The sequence below is a fragment of the Xenopus laevis genome, chromosome 6L, assembly GCF_017654675.1.
Source record: "Xenopus laevis strain J_2021 chromosome 6L, Xenopus_laevis_v10.1, whole genome shotgun sequence".
Lineage (NCBI taxonomy): Eukaryota > Metazoa > Chordata > Amphibia > Anura > Pipidae > Xenopus > Xenopus laevis.
The window spans coordinates 123,460,919-123,478,882 of NC_054381.1; the positions used below are offsets into that span (position 1 = coordinate 123,460,919).

Here is a 17,964-nt window from a genome sequence, read left to right on the forward strand (position 1 = left end):
CTAGTGCAGTGATCCCCAACCAATGGTTTGCAAACAACCTCTAAGATGCTACTTCCAGTGGCCTCAAAGCAGTTGCTTATTTTTGAATTCTTGGCTTGAAGACAAGTTTTTAGTTGCATTAAAACCAGGTGTACTGTCAAACAAAGCCTCCCTTAAGGTGGCCATACACATAGAGATCGCTTGTGTCGCGATTTCGTCAAACAAGCAAATCTCTCCCTGATATGGCGATGGTGGGCTACTATATCGGGCTGATACCGGGCAGTCACATTGTGGGACTGCATCAACAAAGAGATACAGTCCACCATACGACAAGATTTTTACCCCTGCCCGATTATCATGTTGCAGACTCTTGGCCAGATATTGATCGGGGAAGCCTGTGGAGGGCCCCACACATGAGCCAAAAAACTGCTGACTCGTTCTGTCGCAGCTGTTATAGGCCCATGTATGGCTAGCATTAGGCTGCCAATCGCAACACTTATTTGACACCCCCAGGGACTTTTTTCATGCTTGTGTTGCTCCCCAAATCTTCTTACATTTGAATGTGGTTTGCGTGTAAAAAAAAAGGTCAGGGATCCCCAATCATCGACATTAAATACAGGTAATACTGTGTTTATTTATTTTGCTTTTTTGTTTTGTTCTTTGACACTCTCACATATAATTTTCCTTATTGCATTTTTTCTTTTTTTAATGCTCTTATATACAGCTTTTCTACTGATTATCACTTCCTTATTTCTAATCTCAGGTAGAGCAAAAGTCTGTAATTGGTAGTGATTCACTAAAAAGCTTCCATGTCATCAGTTGTTATATGGTATCAAAGGAGCAATGTATTCTACGTCCATTGGACATTGGAAGTGCTTCGTCTTTGTGAATGTTTGTTCCTTTATATTCCACTGTGGTTGGTCACAAAGAATGTGCATTTTGTTATAATAATTTCTATATGTTTTATGTTTGGTAGCATGGAAAATTGTGTAGGCCACGGCCATTGCGATTCAATTTTATATTCTATTTCAGTTGTGATTAGTAAATACATACTTTTAAGTACTCGCTGAATTCTAAATAAGTATACATAACACTCCACAAAACAGAAATGCAACTGTACATACATTTTTGGCTGTAGCTTTATTAATACAGGTATGGGATGCTTCATCTGGAAACCCGTTATCCAGAAAGATCTGGTTCACGGAAAGGCCATCTCCCATAGACTCCATTTTATCCAAATAATCCAAATTTTGTCCCTTTTCTCTTTAATAATAAAACAGTACCTTGAACTTGATCCAAACTAAGATATAATTAATCCTTAGTGGAAACAGAACCAGCCTTTTTAGCTTATTTAATGTTTACATGATTTTCTAGTAGACTTAAGATTCATTATCTGGAAAGCCTCAGGTCCCAAACATTCTGGATAACGGGTCCCATCGATAGCACAACTGTCAAGGGCGGTTTGGTCACTTACAGCTGTCTCTGCGACAATGGAGTTTTCTTTTCAGAGCCACACAAATACACACTCAAAGTCACTTTAATCAGATGTCAGTTTGTTAAACACTGCAGAAAGCAGAAAGCTATTGCTATATATTTTATTATGAGCAGGGTAATGAATTTATCATCACTGAACAGAAAGAGATAGATATTTGCTCAAACACCAAATAAAAGAGCAGTTGTGCTGTTATGGTGTCAGGGAAAACAGCTGTAATTTTGCCTTTCGGAGCCCTAGTGTGAAGCAATAGTATCCTGTGTAGTGAGATGGCAGCTCTGTCAGCAGATGTCAGCCGCAGAAATAAGTTCAGAAATAGCAATAATAGAACGTTATCGTCCTCGGCAGCTTCTTGCATGAGTTTCCTTGGTTTCACAAGTGACCGAGTTTATTTGTTACTCTCCCAAATATTTCCGTTGACTCTTTAAAGCAAGTACATTGCAAGCAGTTAAGTAAGAGGGCAGTGGCATCTCGTTCAAATGTAATTCTTCTCTCCCAAAATAAACTCTGTCTGACAAATAATTCATTTTTAATTTGCTTGAAATATCCATTTCCTCTCAAGTCTGCTTCCTGGCCATTGAGGCATGGCTTTAAACCAGTGCAGTTTTAGGCAAGTTAAGAATCGTACGTTTCACATCTCTCATAATATTGCCTTTGAAAGCTACTTATAGCTTTAACTATAATATTATATATTTAACTATACTATAAAGTATTTGCACAATGCTTTTTCGTTACCTGTCCCCCATGTTCCTCTATGAGGGGGCTGCCATATTTGTGCAGCAGGAGTCCGTTAGCATTGGAAACTTTAACTGACAGTCAGGTTGGCAAAACAGTCAGGTTTAGAAACTTCATCTAACAATAACTTAGATAACCAAACCTCTCAGCAAAAAATGATCAACATGACCTGTAGGTAACTTCTAATGTACATTCATATTTTAAAAAGTATAGATGCGCGCCTGCTCGCCCCGCCGATCACATCACAAAAGGGGCGGGGCAAGCAGGCGAGCGTCTATAAAAAAGGAAGCCGGAAGCCACCACCCGCAAATGGGGTTGCGAGGTCGGTCCGAACCTGCCCGACGCACGGATCCCTCGGGTATCTGGTCGGCCCGCAAATCACTAGTAGAGAGTGATATTCTGATATAATTTTCAATTGGATTTCATTTTTTATTATTTGTGGCTTTTGAAAGTTCAGCATTCTGGTTGCTAGGGTCTAAATTTACCTAGCAACCATGCATGGTAATCGGTGATGGTCTGAATAGAGAGATGAGTAATAAAAAGTAGCAATAACAATATATTTGTAGAGCAGATGAAGTGACCCCCATTTGAAAACTGGAAAGAGTCAAAAGAAGAAGGCAAATATTTTCATGTTTTTTCAGTTTTCATGTAAAAACTTGATAAAATCGAGTGAAAACTCGAATGGTACACATTTTTCAGCCTTTTAAACGATTCACTCTATTTTTTAATTTTTTTCCTGAAAAAGTCGGATTTTTGGGCTAAACTCAGTGCAGGCTTTTTGCAGCATCGGGGGTATAAATAAATTCGAGTTTGAGTTTTCTAGTAAAAAAACAAGATTCTTTTTGAGATTTCACAACTAGACCTTTAATAAATAACCTTCTTAATGCCTCAAAAACTGAATGCCACATTAAAAAACACAAACTTTATTAAACCTCCAGTATCTTTAGACAGTTCCCCTTCGAGTACATTTTGCAAGGCTTTAATTCACTGCAGGTCTAAAGGGTATTCCCTTCTTATGCAAAGCTGTTGCAAGACTTTTCTAGAGTTTTTAGCAGTTGGAAAAACAAGAATTTCCAGAGAATTTGCAACATCTGCATCTCTTAGAGCAGGGATCCCCAACCTTTAGAACTCGTGAGCAACATTCAGCAGTAAAAGGAGTTGAGGAGCAACACTGGCATGAAAAGATGTTCCTGGGGTGCCAACCAAGGACTGTGATTAGCCATTTAGTAGCCCCTATGATTGTCAACCTACATTGAGACTCTGTTTGGCAGTACACCTGGTTTTTATGCAACCAAAACTTGCCTCCAAGCCTGGAATTCAAAAATAAGCACCTGCTTTGAGGCCACTGAGAGCAACATCCAAGAGGTTGGAGAGCAACATGTTGCTCACGGGCTACTGGTTGGGGATCACTGTCTTAGAGTGTGAGCCAGTAAAGAATGAGTGGGTCCATTTGAGTACAGCAGTGAGTAGTTTGTTGATGGCTGACAGATGTGCTGTAACTGTTTAGTATATCTACACAGACAGAGCTGAAAACTTCCTGTTTCTGTGCTGTCAACCTTATCTATTTTAACAAACACAAAAAAGGAATTGAAATATTTTCTTGTGAATTATTTGCATGCTGGTGCAATAAAAAAGTGCCATGAAAATAAGGGAAGACTTTTCAAAATGCTTTCATTTTCTGGTAATCAGCGAAGATAATTAGACAACTTTAACTATATCACACAAAATTCTTTTTTGGGTCATTCTTTTTATATTTTTTTCCTATTTCTCCTTACACAACATGTGAGCTTGACCTCGCATAGCACTTTTGTGGAAAGTGCTTTATATGTCATATATTTTTATCCAGTTTGCAGGTAAATATAGCTTGACACCTTCAATAAAATCTCATTTCCAATATGAATGAATATAAAAATGAGCTTACATTTTTATTTAGCCCAGGGCATGTAGAGTTTGCAGCTTATTCCTCAAATCTGCAAATAAAAATAAGTGATGGTATTTAAATCATTCACTAATTTAGACTGAATGTTAAAATGCAACACCCTCCTTGCCCGGTTTGTCTGGGCACATCGATTCTCAAAATGGATACGTAAGAATTAGGAGTAGTCATTTCAGATGGTGTTGGTAAGAAGCACATTGTGGTCAACGAGTAAAGAGACCCAACAACGTCACTGGTAATTTAGATGTGGCTCCACTGAATATAGCTTTATTTATACCCATAGCTTCAGGGTGGCAATCATAACAATTTCTACTACAAGTACTACAGGTATGGGACCTGATATACAGAATGCTCTGGGCCAGGGGTAATTTGCATCTCCATACCTTAAGTCTACTACAAAATCATTTGAACATTAATCAAACCCAATAGATCTTTTTTTGCCTCCGATAAGGATTAATTGTATCTTAGTTTGGAACAAGTACAGTTATGGGATCCGTTATCCAGAAACCCCTTATCCAGAAAGTCCTAAATTATGGAAAGGCCATCTCCCATAGACTCCATTTTATCCAAATGATCCAAATTATTTCCATTTTTCTCTGTAATAATAAAACAGTAGTTTGTACTGAATCCAAACTAAGCTACAATGCATCCTTATTGGAAGCAAAACCAGCCTATTGGGGTTTTTGATATTTACATGATTTTTTTTAGTAGACTTAAGGTGTAAAGATCAAAATTAAGGAAAGATCTGTTACATAGAAAACCTCTGGTCCCAAGAATTCTGGATAACAGGTCCCATACCTGTTCAAGGTACTGTCTTCTTTATACTGTGAAAATAGAAATAACATTTTTTAACATTTGAATTATTGGATTAAAATGGATTCTATGGGAGTTGGCCATCCTGTAATTTTGTAATTGGGTTTTTCGGTTAATGGATTCCATATTTGTACACCGATGATTAAACTGCAATATATAACTGTGTTTAACATATGCCCAGTAAAGGCCCTTGCTTTGAAATCGCTGTGCATCAAAATTGTCACAAAGTATCGGCCCCACTGTAAATCAAACACAATGTTCATGGATTCCATTGATGCTTGAAATTGCCAATTTATTACATGCCTTCTATGTTTGTGCTATGTACCTGGGATAGAGTAACTTGCCTATGTAGAATGCAAAATTGCCCCCTTTTTTTGCATCTTGCTCTACAAACCTGATAAATAGGACCCTTTGTGCTTTTTAAACTACGTTCATAACTTGGTAATTCTTTCTGCATTCCTTATGAAAGCCGCAATCTTGAATAATTACATTCAATCACTTTAATGGCGATCATTAAAAGGGAGCTATTGCATTTCTGCAAATCATCCTCATTGTATGCAGTGATAATTAATAAAGGGTTCATGATTTTAATATGGGCTAAAAAGGATTGTTTATCGTTCAAACATACACCTTTCAAACTCCCCATAAATCCTGTCAGTTTTGTTATGTTACAAATAAATGGTGGTGTGAGTTGCCAATTACAGCAATGCCGTCACACAGGTAATATTTGATATCCAGGAAGCTCCGGATTACAGGAAGGCCATCGCCTATAGAGTCCATTATAAATCCATTATAAGAAAATCGTTCTAATTTTTAAAAATGATTTCATTTTTCTCTGTAATAATAAAACCATACCTTGTACTTGATGATAACTAAGCTACATGAATCCATATTGGTGGCAAACAATCCTATTGAGTTTATTTCATGTTACTCAATGTAACTGTGGGAATCAAGGCCAGATTTGGGTTTTTACTAATGAATGCCATATCTAATTCTAGGAGCATTAGAGTATTTGTAGCAATGTAGGTGTCAGGGAGCTTTTATCTGGTTACCTACCCATTGTTCTGTTCTGTTGGCTGGAGGGGGGCAGATATCACTTCAGCTTGCAGCATAAGAGTAAAGAATAACTGAAGTCACATGGCTAAAGATGGCCATACACTGTAAGAGCCTGGGTGGAAGATCTCATCAATCAATGATACGATGCAGTCCTCGATCCGACAGTTTGGATTGTGATCTATCCGATTTCTGGCCAGATATCTATGGGGATGGCCTATCGGAGGGCCCCTACACACGCAGCTAAACTGCCAAATTGAGAGGAACTAAAGGAGGCCATACACAGAGAGATCTGCTTTTTTGGTAATGTTGCCAAATGAGCAGATCTCTCCCCAATATGAGGTGGGCGATATCTGGCTGATCCAATCGTGGGACCCTAGGGCCCAACGATCAGAGGATTCTTCTGGAGAAGCTCTATTGACTGATGCATTTCGAAAAAAAATGTTTTCCAATATTGTTCAGATTAATCCTCCTATTAATTGTAATTGTACAATAAGACAATGCACTTCTTATGTAGATTGCAATGCATTTGACCAAATCTTCTGCCCTCTTGTTTTTCTACAGAAACTATGGGATGTATAAAATCAAAAACAGACAATCCTCGAGATGCGATGGGGAAGAATAATCCAGTACGTAAAAATGATCGAACTATTTATGTGCCAGATCCAACGTCTAAACTGCAAAGGCCAGTAAGTAGATAGAAGTAGAGGGGAACTCCGTAGAATGCACCACACTGCAAACCTTTACATTATATGTAGCTTTCCAGAAGGATTATTATAAAGATTATTCGAGCTGTGTCTGATGTTTGTTTGCATTCAATGGTATTGTGCAAAGAGCCACATAAAGCCCTTGCAATCAATTATTTGCAGTAAAAATTAAAAAAAAAAACCTGCCAAAAAAATCTTTTGCTTTCTAGTTGACATGGTAGGTAGAAAAACATTATAGAATAGATCAAAGTACTGTAGTTAGCAATTGCTGTATTCAACCCCATGCAATAAGGAACTTTGTTTTCCCTTTGTCTCAGCAGTCTCTTTAAATAGGCACATTTTGTGTACCAGATTTTGCAACTGCAGTGTTATGCTGGATGTGGAAGGGGGAAGTTTTTGTCAATCAATTGTTGACTGTTCTTAGGGGAAGTATATGACCGCACCATGAAAAGTCTGGTAGATCTCAGTATTGGTCAGTGGAAACTTGATTCTTACCGTACAAAATATACACTTTGTCTGCAGTGTGAAACATATTATTCAGTGTACATGTGTGCCTACCTATAGTACGACAGCAAGATTATCCCATTTTGAAGCTGAAGTAAAGATAAAGTTGGCAATATGCTCTACAGTTATGCCACATTCTAGTCATTGCTTTAACCTAATGCCAGACTTTTAGGGAAAAGGTGAAGTTACTACTCTGCCATAACCATTACCTGAGATTTCTTTAATATGTGTAGTGTTTGTCAAGGGCCAGCTTTAAGACTCATGACGATTTAGTGAGCGGTTTCAGCGTGTATACACTGACATTATTGTGCCATTGCCCAAGCTTAAACTGATAGCATATTTACGTGGCGGTAAGCTTTTATTTAAAAAAAACGAACCACGGCGAAACTGATTGCTAAATCCGCATGTGTGTCCGGGCTTAATCCATGGTCCCTAGACCAACATTTGGATCTATTAAAGGGGCAGCTCACCTTCATAATTACTTACGTTATAGAATGTCCAGTTCTAAGCAAATTTTCAATTGGTTTTCATTTTTTATAGAGTTTTATTAATTTTCCTTTTTTATCGACTCTTTCCAGCTTCAAATGGGGGTCACTGACCCCATCTAAAACAAATACTATGTAAGGCAACAAATGTATTGTAATTGCTACTTTTTATTATTCATCTTTCTATTCAGGCCTCTTCTATTCATATTCCAGTCTCAAATCAATGCATGGTTGTTAGGGTAATTTGGACCCTAGAAACCAGATTGCTCAAATGGCGAACTTCTGGAGAACTTCTGAATAAAAAGGGAAAAAAACAGAAATAATAAAAAATGAAAACTGATTGCAAATGGTCTTAGAATATCACTCTCTACATCATACTTAAAGTTAATGTAAAGGTGAACAACTCCTTGAAAAAACATATACACACATCTTTAAATATACAAACTGCTCCTTATTACAATATAAATTCTAGACAGGACAATTAACCCTTAGGAATCATGGGGCCCCATTCTACTAACCCCAAGAGGTTGCCTATTATTAACCCACTGGTTACCTGGGTGGAGGGCCCTGCCAACAAGTAGGAGACCCCAATGGGAAACAAAAGACCAGTTACAAAAAAAAAAAGACAGATGAGTGCAAGGATCTTGGTTCTCCCTAATGGAAACTTCTGTAATGTTTTCCTGCACCTCAGATACCAAACATAGATGTGAAACTCTGCAGGGCAGGTACTCGCTGTTTCAGAATAACCTTCTACAAAGCTGAATATAATTAACAGCTCACTGTGCAGCATATTCGTTGCTATAAGTTGTTAGCTCTTTAGATGGTTTAAAAGATGGCTATAAGGGCACTGATATGCTGACATTTTAAATGTAATTAGGAAGAAGGAACCTCAAATATTTTCCTTTTTTATATTAGGGATGCACTGAATCCAGAATTCGGTTCGGGATTCGACCATAATTTGGCTTTTTTCAGATGGATTCGGATTAGGTCAAATCATTGTGCCTGGCCGAACTGAATTCAAATCCTAATTTGCATATGTATTTTAGGGAAGGGAAATCACGTGACTTTTCATCACAAAACAAAGAAGTAAAAACATTTTTTTTCACTTTTTCTTCCGACCCTAATTTGCATATGCAAATTAGGATTCTGATTCGGTTTGGTGTTCGGCCGAATCCCAAATAGTGGATTCAGAGCACCCCTAGTTTATATGTGTTTGGTATATGAGAATGTTCTTACTTAGAGTCGTACACATGCTTTGTGAGCCACTGGCCTTAGGATTCATGAGCTTTTGGGATTTCTTTGCCTCTTCTGGGTCAGTGATGTTGGATCACTCATTGAACAATTGAACTTAATAGAGACGCTTCTTTCCATTTACAGTTAACTATTCTAGTAAATGTGTGTGCTTTTCTTATGAATGCTTTGTATCATGAACAGCAAACATCTGATTGGTTGCAATTGTGAATAGTCTATTAGACATTTTGTTATTACATAATTCCAACCACAAGCCTCAGAGTCTACACAGCCAACATTTAAATTCCCACTAGGTAGGGCAGAGAAGTTGAGATGCTACACACAGCATGTACCTAACCAGGGATCCAGAATCATTTGAATGGGAAATTTGTCGGTATTTGAATTGCCACATTTGGCAATAAGAATAGAGGGGTGAGTAAAATGGAAAGACAGGTTGGGTCAAAGTTAATACATACTATGTGGCATACACATAATATATAAAGGGACACTACTCTTTCAATTGTGGCTACCTTATGTACCCAAGACAAAGAAACAGTGGGTTTTGTTTAACATGCGACAAATAGTAATAGTAATCTATGGTGCCCAATCAAATTTTTCCTTTTGTGGTCTACCTAGAGCTTGTTGAATAAAGGTTATCACTGATAACTGCCCATGTGTAAATTTGCCCAGTGTTGATAAATGACCCACAGTTTGCTAGGAGTTCAGATGTGGATACTCAAATAATGAAATCATAAAATGTTTAGGCAGCGCCGATTCTGGGGCTGCTGTCACCTGAGGCAGCCTAGATGCCACCTCCCCAGGCTCAAAGGGGGAAGCAGAAGCTGAATCGCTAGTGCATTGAGCGCAATAGCGATCTCTGCAGTAGCAGAGCCGAATCTCCGGGTTAAAACCCGTAAGTTCGGCTTTTAAAGTTCCTCTTGTAACTGGCCGCTCACTGCCCCCTGAGGCAAGGTTCTCATGGCAGGAGTGGCCCTGAGCTTAGGAAACATTAATTGCTGCTGGTTTATTTCATATTATTGATCCACAGGGGGGCATGGGACACCTCTTTGTACCAAATCCAGGATTCGGTGCAGGATTCGGATTCGGCCAAATCCTTCTGCCCGGCCATACCGAATCCGAATCCTAACTTGCATATGCAACTTGGGGTCATGGAGGGAAATCACATGACTTTTTATCACAAAACAAGGAAGTAAAAAATGTTCTCCCCATCCCACCCCTAATTTGCATATGCAAATTAGGATTCGATTTTGGTTCGGTATTCGGCCGAATCTTTCGCAAAGGATTCAGGGGTTCGGCCAAATCCAAAATAGTGGATTCAGAGCCTCCCTACCTCTTAGACCACCCTGGTTTAAGGAATTATTAATAATTACTATTATTAGAAGTGCTTCCCTTCCAAGCATAAAAGAGGAACATTTTCGTTTATGCAGTTTTTATTTTTGCATTGCAAAATGTGCTTGATAAAAGGGCTTTCTCCCTGGCCTACAGTCATATTGTTCTTTTGCACATATAGAATATTTTTACTGCACATTAGATTCAACCGGGGGTTGCCCTTAATGAAAGCAAGGCCTTGCCTCCAGTTATTTATATTGTAGTTATTTCCATTCTGCAGCAATTCAGCCATTGCTGAATCCCAATTTCGAACCTCACCCAACAGAAGAAAATAGTTGAAATTAACCAGCAACTGGAAGCTACAGGCTCTGCAGCTGAGATACAAAGGGGGTTGTTTTCTAAACTCCGAATTTATCTGATCAGGCTTTTTGGGACTCGAATTTTTTAAAAACTAAAATTTTTTGAGATTTGTAAAAACCATAATCTGAAAATCCACCATCTCAGACCTGCCAAGGTCGTGCATAAGTCTATGGCAGAGGTCCCTATCCTATTTGGAAGTTCCTGTGGTCTGAGCTGGAACTAGCCTGAAAATGCAATCATTTTGGCTTTATGGGCAAAAATCCAAAAAATTCAGCAATTCAGGGGAAAAACCCTGAAAAATCATACGACTTGGGTTGATTAAATTAAGCTTTATTGATAATAAATAAGGTAAAATTGGTTATTGGAGTTTGGTCCTGTTTTTTTTTATTTAAAAAAAGAAATAAATTTGGATTTTAGTAAACAACTCTGAAATGTTGTCAACTCCATTTTGCCTTACTATACAGGGTTTCTCATATTTACCCCATTTTAGAAAGAACCCAGTGGAGATTCTTTGTTCTTTGTCTGTATATCACAGATTACTGCTGCAGTACATCTGTCTTTAGTGAGTCTGAACAGACTCTAATGACCAGGTATCCATGCACAGAAGCCCTGTTGTAGGTAGGCAGAGTATCATATAGTAGGTCAAAATAGCAACAGTGGATCTTTATGCCCAGTCTACAGTTCTATGCTGCTGTTGGTGGGAGCTGGAAGTGCAACTTGCTGTACCCACCAACAGCTGCATTGGGCCTTTCTTATTTTTTAGGCTGTGTGAACAAACAAAAACTTTTTAAAAGCAGGGTTATCATCCAGGTTGGTTCCAAGGAAAAGAGTGGTTAACTGCAGTGCAAGGTTTAGTAAGGTTCTTGTCTTTTTCCATGGAATATCCTGTGCATGATCTTAAGTTTATCTGTTACAACTCAATAGTAGTTAGAGCAAACTTAAAGGGCCTAGCCCAAGACATGTTGTATTATCCACAAACCCAATAAACACTTACAGTCTAAGTTTACTGCTTAAAGGAGAACTAACCCCTAAAAAATCCATATTTTATTTACTGAACTCACTGCACCAGCCTAAAGTTCCAGCTTCTCAATAGCAGCACTGATCCAGGACTTCAAACTTGTCACAGGGGGTCGCCATCTTGGAAAGTGTCAGCGACACTCACATGCTCAGTGGGCTCTGAGCAGCTGTTGAGAAGCTAAGCTTAGGGATCATCGCAAATATCAAGCAGAAAATGAGGTTGGCCTGTAATATAAGCTGATGCTACAGGGCTGATTATTAAATTCAGATGCTTATTGCAATGGTTTATGTGCTGCCATGTAGCAATTATCGGTATTAAATACTAATCAGCCTTATATTGTGACATTTATATTCTATGTGTACTGTTTATTGTGAGTAGGTCCCAGGGCTCAGTACGTGACAGCACTTCACGATGGAACTTCTTTCAGTTAAGCTATAGTTTCTCCGACTCAATGTATCTGAGGAGTTACAATGCGACTTGGATTATTACTACTGATTGCTATTCTGATATGTACCAAGGAGCTGTTATCTTGTGTCAGGGAGCTGTTAATGTTTTCTTTCCCACTGTTCTGCTGATGAGTTGCTAGGGGGGAAAGGGAGTTGGGTGATATCTCTCCAACTTGCTTCTTTTCTTATCTTATATCTTATCAGAGCACAAGTCACATGACGGGGGGCACCTGGGAACCTGACATGTCTAGCCCAATGTCAGATTTCATAATTAAATAAAAAAAATTTGTTTAGTGCATGCAAGGCAGGGGCTAATCACATATAATTCAGTGCCCTAAGAGTTTTGGTTGCCAGGACTGTGTATTTATTTCAGATACTGTCAGATATACCCTGGCAGCCTGTGCTTGGGTAATTATTGTTATTGTTACTTTTTACAGAAGTCTAATTTATAATAGGCCTGTATGTGTGTTGTGAAGGCTGATTAATTCCTGGGATACATTCATATTACTCTTTTATATTTAACAGTTTCCTCTAGTGCCAGCCAGTGATTATCTTTAGTTTAGATTTAATTCAGCTGCTTCTGTCCTGTGTCACATCATGGATAAAGACTAGTGTCCCAGTGCCACTGGCAGCCATGTACGCCCAAGCCATCGCACTGCCTCCGCCATGTTTTATAGAGATGTGGTATGCTTTGGATCATGAGCTATTCCACGCCTTCTCCATACTTTTTTCTTGCCATCATTCTGGTAGAGGTTGATCTTGGTTCATCTGTGCAAAGAATGTTTTTCCAGAACTGTGCTGGCTTTTTTAGATGTTTTATATCAAAGTCCAATCTAGCCTTTCTATTTGTGATGCTCATGAGTGGCTTGCACCTTGCAGTGCACCCTCTGTATTTACTTTCATGCAGTCTTCTCTTTAAGATAGACTTGGATATGGATACACCTACCTCCTGGAGAGTGTTGTTCACTTGTTTGGCTGTTGTGAAGGGGTTTCTCTTCACCATCGAAATGATTCTGTGGTCATCCACCACTGTTGTCTTCCGTGGAGGTCCAGGTCTTTTTGCGTTGCTGAGTTCACCAGTGCTTTCTTTCTTTCTCAGGTTGTACCAAACTTTAGATTTTACCACTCCTAATATTGTAGCAATTTCACCTGCATGGAGAGCTCCTTTGATCACATGTTGTCTGTTAACAGCAAAATCAAATCAACTCCAGGGCTTTTATCTGCTTCATTGATAATGACATAACGAAGGAATTACCCACACCTGCCCATGAAATAGCCTTTGAGTCAATTGTCCAATTGCTTTTGAGCCCCTGAAATTAAGTGATTGTGTTAAAAAAAGGCTTTTGTTCCTAACATTTTTATGCAATCTTTTTGTTCAACTCACTGAATTAAAGCTGAAAGTCTGAGTTGTTTCATTTAAAATTCATTGTGGTAATACACAGAACCAAAATTAGAAAAAAGTTGTCTCTGTCCAAAGATTTATGGGTCTAACTGTAGATACTATCGGAATGCCCTACAGGAATGCCAAATGGTTTCCTCTGAAAGCCACCCCCAGCCCCGCGAACCTTAATTAAGCTGACCCTCCGACGCAGATCTTCTGCATTGCTTCAGTGACACTGGGCTGGAGCAAACCTTCCATAGGCTAATTACAAATGAAAAGAGCCTATGAAAGGATGGCTCCGCCCCCAGTCCAATGTCACTGAAGCAATGCAGAAGATCCGTTAGCTGTGTCAGAGGGTCAGGTTAACGGTAACGTGCCTGGCTTTGGGGGGCTTTTAGTGAAAACTATTCAGCATGCAGCAACTCCTAGATATGGACACCTTCCTATGATTTTTATAGGACCGTGTTGGTATCGCTTTATTGGAGGCAAATCAATCCTATTGGGTCTATTTCATGTTTAAATGTTTTTTAAATAGACTTAATGTATAGGATCTAAATTATGGAAAGACCAGCGCCGATTCAGATTTAGGAGCCGCCTGAGGCGGCTCCTGCAATGCCGCCCCCCCTCACCAACTTACGTGTCGGGAGGGGAGGCAGAAACTCTATTGCGGAGAGCGCAATTGCGCTCTCTCGCAATAGTACAGCCGGAAAATTCGGCTCTTAAAGGTGCAGGAGCGGCTTTTTGCCGCCCCTGGAATCCTTTCAGGCGCTGCTGCCTGAGGCGAGCGGCTCAGCTCGCCTCATTGGCGGCGCGCCCCTGGGAAAGACCCTTTATCCGGAAAACTCCAGGTCTCGAGCATTCTGCATAACAGGTCCCATACCTGTTTAACTAAGCATCTCCAAAATGTTTATATATAGGGATGCCCAGTAACAATTACTGGTATAGCTATAAGGATTACTTCTATCTTATTATATCTTAGTTGGGTTCAAGTAAAAAGTACTTTTTTATTATAAAAGGAGAAAAAGGAAATCCGTTTTAAAAATATGAATTGTTTCATTAAAATGGAGTCTATGGGAGATAGTCTTCCCGAAATTTGGATAACGGGTTTCTGGATAATGGATCCCATACCTAAATTTGAAAACATTTTATAATTGCTGTTCATTGCTGTTGTGGTCAGGGGACAGTCGGTCATAACTGGCGATAACAGTGAACTTTTCTGCAGGCTTCTTTAGATTCAGGTACTTTCAACAAGAAAAGTGAGAAAGGGGAATTTCCCATTCATTCGCAAGGTTCTTCATGGCTTATTTAAAAGGTTACTTCCCTGTTTTTAAATCTTATGAAACGTATAGAACAGAAGCACTAAAAATGTGCTGCAAGCAGAACAGCATGAAATTCTTTTAGCTTTTGCTGTAGGTCATTAATATGTAGGCATTAATATTATAGTGATCATACCTATTATTATGTTGCCCCTGCAGCTCCACTTCACTTCCTCATCTGCTGATGCAACATAAATAATATTTAAAATTGCAGGATGATCTGTGATCACAGGATGACTGGCCAAAAAGGTCACCCAACGTGGCTGAGTAGTGTTGTTGAAATCAGCCAAACTTCCTAACCAAATCTGGGCATGTATGACCAACATTAGTACATGTACTAAGGTAAATTTTAAAGTTCTCTGTAGGCGGTTGTCTATCATATGTTTGTGTTGACAAAATACTGTGAATCTTGCTGCTGGTATCTATATTAAATTGCAATATTTTGGTGCCTTTAAGCAAATAATATCACACAGACCTCAATCTCCTAATAATAATTGGGCAGAGATCCTTTTGTTTGGTGGTCATGTCTGTGTATGACCAAGATTTAAGATTTCTACTGGAATTCTTTTTCTGCATTTATGTATGGCCGACGTAGCTTTTTTCCAAGAAGCATTGATAGTTTTACATTTCACAAATATGCAAAACTGCTTCACTTCTGTACAGGAACAGTGTGACCTGGTTTTAGACAGTGTTACAGTAAATAAGCTCATCTCAACTAACAGGTTGCTATACAAAAGTGCAAAGAAAAATATTTATACTTGGGGTAATTTGTTTTTCAGACATGGACATTTGAAAATGTATGGATTCTGAGAAAGGAATGTCATCTCTTTGCAGAATCAGAATATTTAGAGAGGTTAGAATATCTGACATTCCTGCTTGGCTTGACTGGGGTGAGGTGCACTTTATGCTTTTCACTTCATATTGCTCAAACACAGTAGATAAAGCACCACAATTGCCGCAAAGAGTACCTCATGAAGATGGAGTCGCTTGTTTGCATTTGAAGTTGGCTTTGTAATTACTGTACTATCTCTGCTTTTGCTGATGGTACTAAATTGTGCAATACTACAAGTTCCATGCAGGATGTTTCCGCTTGAAGAGAGCGTTGGACTGAGCATCAGATTGGCAAATGAGGTTCAATGTTGATAAATGCAAGGTTCTGCACATAGACATGAACACCTGTTATCAGTGTCAGACTAGCCCGGCGGGACACGGGGAAAAAACCCGGTGGGCCTCGACCCTCATGGGTTCCCCACCGGGCCAGACCCCCTCTCCCCCCCAATTTTGGCGCCGCTCTGCCTGCGCCGCATGCGCGTTGTGCCGAGCACGCCCTCATGTGTGGGCGGCAGGTGCGGCTTCTTATGTGCGCACCGAATGGTGCCTCATAGTAGGGGATGGCTGGAGGAGGGCCCAGGGCCCCCCAGTCCGGCCCTACCTGTTATGCACAAAATAGTTTTTCGTTGGGGACATCTTTAATTGAGAAGTGTAGAAAAAGGTAACAAAAAAGATATAGAAAAAGATTAATATTAAAAATCGAAGTATATAATTTGAAATTATACTATGGTCGATCTCATTTGTCACCCACAATTCTCAGCACGTAACTCCAGGTGTTCTTGAGCCCCAGTGTTACTTTAGCCTGTAATGGCATCATTGTCCTCCCCAAGCTTTTAGCTGATTGAAACACATCCTCTTACAGTGTTTTCTCTGTATTTTGCACCTTTCCATTTTCTATTTTGACAAGATCTGCAAAAAATCCATAAAGATGTGTGCAATTGGCAGACATTGAAATCATACATTACACTGTGAATTAGTGATGTGTGGGCCGGCCTGAAACCCGCAGGCCCTGCGGGTCAGGAGGGTTCGGGGCCATCTACCGCAAAAAATGTTCAGGTTTGGGTTAAGCACTTTCTTCCGCGCTCCCTGACCTCCAGTGTCAGACTGGGACACCAGGGACCCTCCAAAAAACCTTAGATCAGGGTCCACCAAAAGTTTTTAGACCAGGGACCCACCCTCAGTACTATTTTCTTCCTCTTCTCATTCAACCTCTATTCACCTAGTCTCTTTTCTTTACATACTATAATCTATTATTCCAACTATTTACCCACTTTATTCTCATAGAAATAGGGAATGGCCATGAAATAGGCCAACAGTTTAGCAGCATGAGGGCCCACTGACACCTGGGCCCACCGGGAGTTTTCCTGGTATCCCTGTGGGCCAGTCCAACATTGCTGACCTCACACTGCCGGCTTCTGGCCTGGCAATTTATAGACTTGCGCCTGCTCCATCCCTTTCATGACGTCTCCGCGAGGGGTAGGTTTGCCACCTTTTCGGGAAAAAAATACCGCCCTTCCTATACATTTATCTTTTTTCCCTATTAATAACATTGGGATCAGCCATCATTTTTACAGGCCAGGCCAGTGAAATACTGGCCAGGTGACAACCCTACGGACACAGGTCTGTAAATATAGGGGGTGAAGCGGGCTGGCCCACGTTAGGGTTGGGCGGGTGTGGGTCGAGAAAAACTTGACCCGTACATAACTACTGTGAATGTAATAATATCTTTTGAGGGGTGAGCTAGAAAGAGGAGGTAAACCGAGAAATGATGTTTTTGAATCTAGCATAATATTCCCGCAGATATAACCAGATATTGAAATTCTATTTTTAGGCTTCTCGTACACCAAGCCTTTTACCAGGACAAAAAATGATACAAGGTATGTACTCTCAATAACCGATTGTCATAAAACCAATTTAACACATACAAAAAATCTACAAAAATCCATGTTGCTTTTAGATATTGAAGAACAGGGGAACATTGTGATAGCCTTGTATCCATATCAGGGAATCCACGAAGATGACTTAAGTTTCAAGAAAGGAGAAAAACTGAAGGTTCTTGAAGAGTAAGTTTTATATGTATATCTATATATATTTACCTTTTAGCAAAAAGAAGCCTATATAAAATGTTTTTTAAAAGAAAAGTTTTGTTTCCAAATCAGTGACATCACATTTGTTGCATGACCACTGTTCTGCCTATCAAAGCGTAGCTTGTTTTCCATGAAATATAGGTGATGCTTTGCAATAATTAATGACCACTGTGCTGTTGAAAGCAGTTTACTATTTAGCAGTGTCTGGAGGTGTTTTGGTGCTGGGATGGGTAAAGTGTGA

The 17,964-nt window shown here is 39.5% G+C and overlaps 1 protein-coding gene across 6 annotated transcripts in view; it reads left to right on the top strand.

Annotated features, from left to right (window-relative positions):
• The window catches only part of lyn.L (LYN proto-oncogene, Src family tyrosine kinase L homeolog), a 68,654-nt gene that overhangs the window by 23,752 nt on the left and 26,938 nt on the right, over window positions 1-17,964 (top strand). For 2 of the 6 annotated variants that reach the window (XM_018266189.2, NM_001085646.1), the window contains 3 exon segments: window positions 6,573-6,637; window positions 17,468-17,513; window positions 17,594-17,699. In XM_018266189.2, the coding sequence (XP_018121678.1) occupies window positions 6,578-6,637; window positions 17,468-17,513; window positions 17,594-17,699 (212 nt within the window). In that variant the 5' untranslated portion in view covers window positions 6,573-6,577. 6 annotated transcript variants of the gene reach the window in all.